This window comes from Echeneis naucrates, chromosome 22 (assembly GCF_900963305.1).
Source record: "Echeneis naucrates chromosome 22, fEcheNa1.1, whole genome shotgun sequence".
NCBI classification, from domain to species: Eukaryota; Metazoa; Chordata; class Actinopteri; order Carangiformes; family Echeneidae; genus Echeneis; species Echeneis naucrates.
Window position 1 is genome coordinate 18,612,909 of NC_042532.1, and position 10,628 is coordinate 18,623,536.

Consider the following 10,628-nt stretch of genomic DNA (forward strand, 5'->3'; position numbering starts at 1 on the left):
ACTGCTACCAGAACGACACTCACTATCAATACCTGTACTGGTACAAACAGGCAGGAAAACGTGTGCAGTTAGTGGCATTTCTCGTAGTTGGCATAGCAACCTATGAAGAAGGATTCAAATCTGGTTTTGTAGTAAACGTTTTTAACGAGAAACGTTGGTCTCTGAAAATATCCAGCACAGAGAAGAAAGATGACGCAGTTTATCTGTGCGCGGCCAGGTTACACAGCGCTGTGGAAGACTTCAGGCCCATGACAAAAACATACAACTGAAGTAGTTTGTTGCTCTCACACCTGACTTGCACTTATTACCAAATGAGGGCAGAGACCAAACCACACTTTAAAGAAGATTGCTTCAGTGATATCCACTGCACATGTACACCTCGGCAGTAAACTGCTTTCTGGTCAAAAAAAGAAAAAGATATTTTTCACTGTTGTAGCCATTTTTTTCTCAAAAAATAAAAGCTTGTATTTTTCTGTTGCAATATATCATGATATCTGATGTTATTTCAACCGACAGATGGAGGCAGAGCACATCATGAAACCTTTTATCACCGGAAGGTGATGATAAAATCACAGACAAAACACCGCCCGCTTCATTCTGAGCCTAATATTTCCAAGTCGACATAGTTCCTCATATCAGTGATCGACAATGTCAGCCTCTGCACAAACATTTGGTTTTGTCTTCTTCTGGTTTTTAAGTGAGATCTCATATTTCCTTCTGAATATTCTGTATTCTGAATTCTGTAAAGCTTAACATTAGCGGTTGTATCCATCTTGCTGAACAATCACTTTAACTTCAACATGTTGACGCCATATCTGTTGCTGCTTTCTTCACAGGTCGAGTAAATGCTGTGAGTTTTCAGCAATCACCTCCTCAGATAGTGCAGGAGAGCAGTGAAGTCCAAATTGACTGCAGCCATGATGATACCAGCCTTACATATATGCTCTGGTATCAACAACTGAAGGACAGTCTATCTATGACCCTCATTGCACACGGATATGAAACCTTCACAAACTATGAGGGGCAGTTTAACAATCAATTTTCTCTGACAAGACAGAGCGCAGTGAAAGGAACCTTAAAAATACACAGAGCAAACCTGTCACACTCGGCTGTTTATTTCTGTGCTGCCAGTACACAGTGATGTGGTTTAATGCCACTCCCTCACAAAAATACCCTGATAGTTTTCTTGCAGTTGGGACATCATCTCACTCTGTACACTGACTACAGGAAGCTGTGTTTCTCCTGAAGCAACTCGAACCTGGAGGATGTTTCCAGCTGTGATTGGATTTCTTTTCATCTGTTTTCCATGTAATGAAACTAAAAAAAGCAATTCATATGTAAGCAGTTGTTTTTGAATCATCGCTTATATATTAGCCGGTCCATGAGATTTATTAATACTTTACTCTGTTTTACCCACAGATCAAACAAAGGGTGTGACATTTCAGCCATCTCATCCAAGAATAGTCAATGCAACAGCTAGAGTGAATATTAAATGCACTCATAATGATAATGGACTTGACATAATGCTCTGGTACAAGCAACCTGAGAGCGGTATGATGAAATTAATTGGATACGACTACTTTGGCAGTGATCCCATCATGGAGAAGGAGTTTAAAGATGACTTTGAGATCAGAAGGGAGAATACTTTAACAGGAGCTTTGATTATTCGCAGTGTGACTCCATCACACTCAGCTGTGTATTTCTGTGCCGCCAAAACACAGTGATGTGGTTTGATTCACCTCATTACTAAAAACCTGTTCACTTTTCTGATCGTGTTTCAGCTTCAGGATCTGGATATGGGGCACTGGGAGTTTGCCCAAATGTAGACAAGTTACAGCCAAGTGTGATGACACTGAAGCAATTTCACGCATTGTAACTACCAGACTAAACAAATTTACCAATAGTTATAATACAAGAAAAAGTTGAACAGCTAAATATTTACCAAATGCACAAACTACTTCCTACGAAACAACTAAGATGATGAATAATTATGTCTGTTGGTGCACACAACAAAGGTTTACCATAATTACTAAAAGGAAAAACTGAGCATCTCAGATGAGTAAGGTGTTTGTAAAGAGTGGGTGGCGTATTGTTACCACCTGATTTACAGACGACCAATTGGGTACAGGAAGACTTACCACTGAATAACCAAGAAGCATCACTTGAATGATTTCCCATTTTCTAAAGCACTTACCCACTGTAAAATTTGAGGGAAATCATTAAAACTAATTGAGATTTGCACTATTACTTTTAGAAATATCAATCCTCATCAAGTAAGAACAATTTAATGTTTCATTTAATTCATTAAAATTCTGAAGTTTGATTTGTTACTTTACAAATGGGAATCGGTCTAACGTTGAATAATCATGTGTCTTCATGTTTCCTATTAGTTGAGGAAAGTGATGCATAACTGTCATTCAGCTGGAAGACTCATCACTAACATGCTCACTGCAATCCTTTCTCTGTTCCTCCTTTTACATTCTGGTGAGTTATGTTCTTTTCTACCTCAAAACATCACAGACTGAATGTTGGATTTCTGTGAATCAACAGCTCTATACATAAATATTTGTCATGTGCTACAGGTCTCACTGTTGTAGTTCATCAGTCCGGAGATAGGTTGACTCACACAGGGGTGACAGTCACACTGGAGTGCCGTAGGGGTGAAGGGTTCAACATGATGAGCTACACCATGTACTGGTACCGACAACACTACTACGGAGCTCCAGTGGAATTTCTCATCAAAGAGTACGACACAACAGAGGGACACTTTCAGTCGTCTATCAACACAGCCAAAAACTATTTCTCTCTTCAAATTACCGCACCGCATGTGAATGACAGCAGCACCTACTACTGTGCTGCCAGTCACAGTGATGCACACTCACAAGACTGTCATACAAATACCAAGTCTCTAACACATCATGGAAGTAGCTCTGGGTTGTTTCTGTTTTTGGGGGTACACATTTTGACACAATACATTTCAGATGCATATTCTTAAACATATACCTAAACTGACATAACAGCTTCACCTCAAATATATTACAAAAGGATAACTTTCTGCAACAAAACACTTCACCAGGAACACCACACTGAGTAGAGTCACCCTTTGCTCTGGAAAAAGTTTAAGTTGTTCCAAGATGCAAAAAAGCGTTGAAAACATTTAAGACTCTGGTCCATGTTGACATTGCTCCGTCACACCATTTCTGTAGAGTAATGCGATTAATCCACACTGTCTCACACATTTGAATCAGATCACTTAATTTCACTGAAATTTCATAAAACCATGACACTATCCATTGCACAATGGTAAATTCTGGCCATAGCCACAGCAAAAATACTGTGAGAGGTTGTGTGATTCCTCCAAACTGATACACCAGCAGCAGCTTGACCAATTTACGCAAGGCAGGTTGGGTCCATGGAGTCATACTGGTCGTACCAAAGTCTAAGCCTACTATCTATGTGATTCAGAAAAATACATATTCACAAAACCAGATTATAATTTCCTAGCCTTTTAGTAGTTAAATAACAGATCCAATGACAAATTTTCAAATCAGAATTTAAATCAATAGTGAAAACATCCCTTAGCTGCCACTAAGAAACCTATCAAGAACATAAGATGAGAAATTAAGGGAAGAAGACTCATTCATTGAAGGTACATAAGCTGTCTTTTCTAGAGGCAGATCAAGTCAGATAAGTGAGCGGTTGGGGTTGGTGGTGAGGTTGAGTAATCCCAAATAACACCTTTGCCACAGATATTGTCTCAACGGTGCCAGTGTGAAATATGGATTTAATTGTGAATCTACGTCAAAACTATATAATTTACATAATGTTTGAAAGGATAGCACACACTGACCTCTACAGTGTTCATATGAGATTACACAATCACACAGATGTGATGGTCGCAAAGTCAATATAAACAGAAAATATTCACTTTGTGATGACTAACCTTTCCACACATCTGTTACCTAACCATTAGTTAATATCAGAACATGACATGAACATGTGCTTTAATGTCAAACTGATTTTTATTGCCACCTGAGGGCAGCAGAAACAATCCTGTTATACTGTCTTCTTATAAATGTCTTTCTATTTTTTTATTTTATTTTATTTATATAAGATTTTCTATTTCTAACTATCAGCAAATCAGGCACAGAAATACACATCAATTTGAGTTGTGACCATGGCTTGCGGGCGTATTTGAGTCCAATGCTCTCTATTTCACTTCTGGTTTTAGTCTATACCTGTTGGCGACATAACTTTTACCATCTGGAAAGAAACAGCCTCCATTGTTTAGTGCAGGTGATGTGATTATCACCGTATGCTTTTTCACAAACACTTGCCCAGGAGAGCAGAAACAGACCACAATAACAAAATAACTTCAGCTCTAAAACATATTTAGCTCAAAGCTGAAAGACAACTACAGAGCCAATAAACTATCTTTGAGTACATTAGGAAACTTTTAATTTATAGGTATGGTTGCTTTGTGTCATCATTATCCACTAAAAAGTCCCTTAGGTAGGATTAAAAAAAGGATCAGGATCAGTCGCATCTGTCAGTGAATATTTCTCAGTTTGTCTCTTCACTCATAACTTGGATAAAGAGGTGTGACCATGACGACGTCACCAGTCTCCTCTTTCCTTCCCTCTGGTCTCCTTGGTTCTTTTCTTAGTCAACACTGAAATAGCAACAGTCAGATTGAAGCCCTGTCAGTCAGCCCAACCTGTACAGCTGCTGTCAGACAGAGATGGAGGCTGAGATATGGAGAAGCTGGGTGGGGGAGGGAGAGGGGAGACAACCAGAGACACTTCAGGTTTTTGTATGATGCTTTTTCATCGTGGGGACAGGGGGCCACGGTGATACAATCCTATAGAGCCGCTGTACAAAAACCTCCTTCCATTCACACCCATTGTGTAATCGCCACATGCAACTTGAAGCACTTGGTAGAAGAGGAAAGCATCGATTTTCTGAAAGTGTTTATGAGGAAAGGACACTGACACTGAAATGTAGATTCACATCAGAAATACACAGGACAGAGAAGTTTGAAAACCTACATTCAGATTTATATTCAAGTTGGCGGATTCTTCTTTTACTCATCTTGAAACATGAACATAAACTTTGGACATTTTGACCCCCATACTGCTGGATAAACCTTCACCATTCACTGGATTATGAGACTGCAAGTCTACATGATAAAAATGGACGGTTTTGTGCCTTTTTGGTAGAGGAGACAGTCAGTGTGACACTGGAAATGAAGCTTACTTCGGAAAAGTAAACCATCTTGGGTAAGTCAGAGCTCCCACAACTTCAGTTTACTAAAATTAACCTAAAAAAATGAAGCACACTGGTGTTAAAGCGAAGGAAAGACTGTTGAAATATTGAGCTGAACAGAGACACTGTGACAGATGGTGAGCCTGTTCACTTTGGCCAAGGAACCAAACTGACAGTTTCAGGTAAATACTTCAATTTATATTCATTTTGGTATTTTCAGCAAGAAATGTTTTTAATTTTGTTGGATTTTCAAAGAAGTAATGAAAGCAGCTAAAAAGGAAATAGAGTAAAAGCAGCTTGGGCTGTTTAGAGCACTAAGCCAGGTCACTGCGACACTGATGGATATAAAGCTTACTTGGGTGAAGGAACAAGGTTTACTGTACTAGGTAAGAAAAACTGTACATTCTGTCTGTGATGAGGATTTCAGGGAATAAATAATTTAACATCCTAACAGTGTTTCTGAAGCAAATTATATTCAAACTATATGTGATTTCACTTAGAAAGAGCTTCTTGCTCATGTGTTAATCTGAAATACTCATTGATAAAATGAAAAAAATGTTTGTTTTCTGATTTGGCAGGTTAGTAAGGTATATTCATGTAACAAATCTCTACAAAACTTATTTAAACAATCAACTAATTAAATTTGTTATTTGGCTAAAAGAATTTCAAACAGCCGTCAATAGTTCGTTTACAATACAAATTGACCTTTTTTTCCAAGATAATGGAAATATTAATGCAACCAATATGTAAGCACTCACTGACAGATATCAAACATACAAATACAGACACTAATACATTTGTGATTCAAACATGTCAGTCAGCATTGTGCTCTAACAATTATCCTGTTTATTTTGGAGAAGGAAGTAAACTACCAAAAAGTGTTTACATCATCAAATTACGTCTTCATGATGCTCATTGTGAATTATGTAAACTGTAACAGTATACTTTGTGATTCTACAATTGTTTGTTTAACGGTTTATTTCTTCTGTCTACAGAAGATGGTCTTGATGTTACCCCTGTAGACGAGGAAAACATTAAACTGTTTGCACCTTCATCAAAGCAGTGTAAAAACCGGGTCGGCCAAAAGACAAAGACCTTGGTGTGTTTGGCCACTCATTTCTACCCAGACCACGTCAATGTTACCTGGGAGGTCAACGGGGAGCAGAACAAACCCAACATCATTGAGTCCACTGATGCTGCTGCTGCCAAGAGGAATGGGGATCGCTACTACAGTATCACCAGCAGGCTGACGGTCCCTTCAGAAGTCTGGACCAACCCTGAAAATAACTTCACATGCATTGTGGACTTCTTTGATGGGACAAAAAATATTCAAACAAGAAAATCTATTTCTGGTGTTAAAGGTATGTTGATGTGGGATTCTGAATCTGGCCATTTCACTGCTGGACATAAATGTTAATAACTATTCTTCTTGTCTAATCCATTTCTTATTTATCCATCAGATGAAGAAGAAGAAGGGATGACAAGAGGTAAATATATCCTCCTGTGGTTCTGTGAACTTCACTGCATCCATTCTGAGTGAAATCCATTTGTATGTGTCAACATATATGGATAAATAAAACTCATCTGAATGTTTAAACTCTGTGCAGAGAAATATTTGAAGATCACACACAATGCCAAACTCGCCTACACTGTTTTTATCGTCAAGAGCAGCATCTATGGAGCCTTTGTGGTGTTTCTGCTATGGAAGTGGCAGGTCTGTAAAATCTGACACTTTTCATGGACTTTCCTTCAGATTAAACTGGTTTCATATATTACAGGTATTAAAAGATGTTCTGGGTTTTTTCTGTCTTTTCAGGGAAAGCAGAACGACTGACAGCAGATTGATATAAATGAACTCTGGGAGATGGAGATTCTTACTTTGTAAATAAAATTGAAAACAATTATTTCATTTCTATAAAGAGCATTTTGCACTCGTATATGAATGAACCATTGAAGTTGTGCAGCAGAGTAACAGTTTTCTTTTTAGTCCTTTTACAAAAGTAAAACTTGGAACTGGCAGGCAAATTCTGAGTTAGCATGCTTCTTATAACACTGTTTCCATATTAAAGAATTTTAAACAACACGCCAGTGGCTTCCACATCTCATTATTACAATAACCTTTCCAGAAATAGTGCAAGTTATTTTTAGCAGCTCATTAACCAGCATTTTCTGAGAAATCTCTACCTACATGTGTGGAAACATCTCAGCGCAGTGAGACCTCTGTTAATGGGAAAAACCTTTTTTTGAGTCAAATTTAACAAATGTAATTAAGTTTTTTTCAACAAATAATTTGTATCAGATTTGTTAAAGAATTTATCTACTACAGCAGTCTGTTACATCTATTTCTTGGTTCAACAGCGTTAAAAACAAAACATAACAGTCTCCAATTTAACAGCAGGAAATGGACGTTTTCCATCATGGACAAAAGAAGGTCAGAGCTGGTGCTGAAACTGTGCAGGGGAGCAGAGAGCAGCAGCAGAGGAGAGGATGTGGTCACACAGAATTCTGTATTTTGTTCTCGGTGCTGAGAAATGACAGAGGTGCAAACTTCCACTTCACCTCAACCTCCGGCTCACATGCTGCACCTGCAGCTCTGCACCAACTCACACCCACAGTGCTAAAAACTTCATTTTTAGGCCAACTGAAGCTGCACAATCGACTTCCATGTTCTTACACACAACAGCTGTTTTCTGTGACCTTTCTTTGTGATCTATGCAAATAATCTTTATGTGAATCACCAAATACCTAAAAGCTCAATATTGGAATGTATTGGAACAATATTGTGCTTGTTTCATTACTATTTTTTTAAATACTAATTTGTGCTCAATCTAAATTTGCTTAGTATTGGGAAAGAACTCAGCGAGACTGAACAGAGGAAGTAAATTGTTATATCCACATGCTTCTTGGAAAAACATGTCCAAACCTATTCCCTTTAAAATTGTCAAACCAAAACAATTAAATACAGTACTGCACATCACTGGATCATATCAGGCCTTCTCAGCTTGGCAGTGTTGCTAATCAGAATTTAAATCAATGTAATTATCAATAAAATCTAATTATCGTTCAAGTTTTTGCTGTCAGTATAATTGAATCTTGTTATCCTTAAATATTGGGGATACTTGGGGATTATTGACGGGAGTGATTTCCCAGCCCATACTACGAAAAAATAATAATCTCTGTTTGACAGTGTTGTTCATCTGGACAGAGGGAGACCTCAACACTGAGGCAGTGTAGTTTTTTTTTTTTAATATAGGCGCTAACCAACCCAGAGATCATCACACACTGCAGAGACACACCTACCTTCAGCTCTTTATATCAGTAACCACACTGATATTTAAATGTACCCTAACTTTAAGAACATGGACATCACAAAAGACCATCTCCTCAGCTTGTTGGTATTTGTGGTCTGGATGGCAGGTTGGGTAGTAATGAGTAAGATTTGAGACTTTAATTCAGCCATCAGAAGGCAGCTATCAAAGAGTCTTGTGTATGGTGCCCACACACAGGTCAGACTGATGGAGGTGATGTTACTCAGAACTTAACCCTGTGGGGAAAACAGGGTGACGGTGCAACAATAACATGCAGTCACACAAAAGGTGATGTCCTGGCACAGACAGATGCCTGGACAAACGATGGAACTAGTTGTTCTCACAGCACTCGGCAGAGAGCAACATGACTTTGGAGATTTCTGCAAAGAAAAATTCTCAGCTGCCAAATCCAAAGGTAACAGTGGGACATTCACAGTGAAGACCCTCATGGCAGGAGATAGTGGCTTGTATTCCTGTGCTGTGAAAGTGCAACTACGACAAGTATCTGATATATGGTGGTGGGATGTGAAATTCCACAAACTCCCTGTAACACCACAAGTTTTGACATAGAAGCCAACAGGATCATAGATGACGCATACAAGGAAATGACACCTTCTTACTATTTTTTTCCACTTAAACCTATGCAGTTGTATTAGACCAGTTATTCTCTGAACTTCAAAAATGAAACTTGAAAAACAAAGATAAGATTTACTCTCTTCATTAAAGCATTATGCAACTTTATATGTAGAGATAATTGCTCTGTACTTCATAAAATGCTCTTAGAAGAATAACTAACAACAAATTTTAATTAATTATTTCAGAATTATTTCAGAAAAAAATTCTGAAAAAAAAAACAAAAACATGCAATTGGTGTAACTGGTTTGACTTTACTTGAAAGAGAAATTAGATTGTTATTCCATTAAAACGCAGCTACACACTGTCTATAGCAAATATTATATTCTGTATATGTATCTTATATATGTATTATGTTCTCATGTTGTACCAAGATTTTGGGGGTTAGTTTCAGTTTTATTTTGTTCCAGTTCATTGGGTGGCAGTTTAGGACATCTATTGTGTGCAGACAGTCAAGGAAAATGCTTTGTGACATCACTCATCTAGGAGGGTGTTTATTTGCCTGATGTTACGAGATACGAGCACACCCAGTTTGAATATTTTCAGTAGAACTGCATCTACATTAATGAAAAATACACAGTATCAACTGCAAAATGTTTTTAGGGTCAGTCATGAAATACAACAAAATGATCACTGTCTTCTCCATAACCTTTAATATGGTACTGGTGTCAGGTAATGTAAGAATTTCTTTCCTTTTTTCAAATTCTGTTCATGAGTTATCATTGCTAACTGCTGTTCAGCAGTTCTTTAGTTTTTTATTAATAAATCTTCTTCCTCATGATGTTCCATGACGATAAATGATGTTTGGTTTTTCTACAGGTTCCCCAATCAGCAACAAAGTACACCAGAGTCCATCTGATATTTACATTCAAAAAGAAAGTACTGCCACTTTCACATGCTCACACAGTATCAACAGCTATAATAGAATCCTCTGGTACAAGCAATTAAGGAATGGAAATCTGCTGTTCCTGGGATACATGTACACAGACAATGCAAATCCAGAGCCAGGACTGCATGTCAAGTTGGGTGGCAACGCGAATAAAGACCAGAATTGCACTTTAACAATTGAAAGCCATAGTTTAAACGGCAGTGCAGTGTACTTCTGTGCTGCCAGTTACCACAGTGCCACACATCACTGCTCCACATTACAAAAACCTGCAAGGTGGCAGTGTTTCATCACTTAAACTTACACTAAACAACGGGTATGTAAGTGGGAGTTAATGGGATGGTTATAAGCCTAGGGGAGGCAGAATTACAACACAACAATATATCCACACCTTCATTTTGCTAATGGGAGTACAGGGACGTTGGAGACAATCAGCAAAACTGCTGACGCACTAAAGAAAAGATATTTCAGATTAGCATGGTTTGAACATAAACTCAGGACACAAAATGAATTTCCTATTTTTGTTTTTCCTGAGC

The 10,628-nt window shown here is 38.0% G+C and overlaps 1 protein-coding gene across 1 annotated transcript; it reads left to right on the forward strand.

The window, feature by feature from the left end:
* Positions 1-1,523: 1,523 nt before the first annotated feature.
* LOC115036239 (immunoglobulin delta heavy chain-like) lies at positions 1,524-7,348 on the forward strand. The gene is made up of 8 exons (XM_029494364.1): positions 1,524-1,673; positions 2,391-2,484; positions 2,583-2,888; positions 5,400-5,447; positions 6,261-6,626; positions 6,726-6,752; positions 6,873-6,979; positions 7,082-7,348. The coding sequence occupies exons 1-8, from the start codon at positions 1,524-1,526 to the stop codon at positions 7,097-7,099; spliced, it is 1,116 nt and encodes a 371-aa protein (XP_029350224.1). The 3' UTR covers positions 7,100-7,348.
* The last annotated feature ends 3,280 nt before the right edge of the window (positions 7,349-10,628 follow it).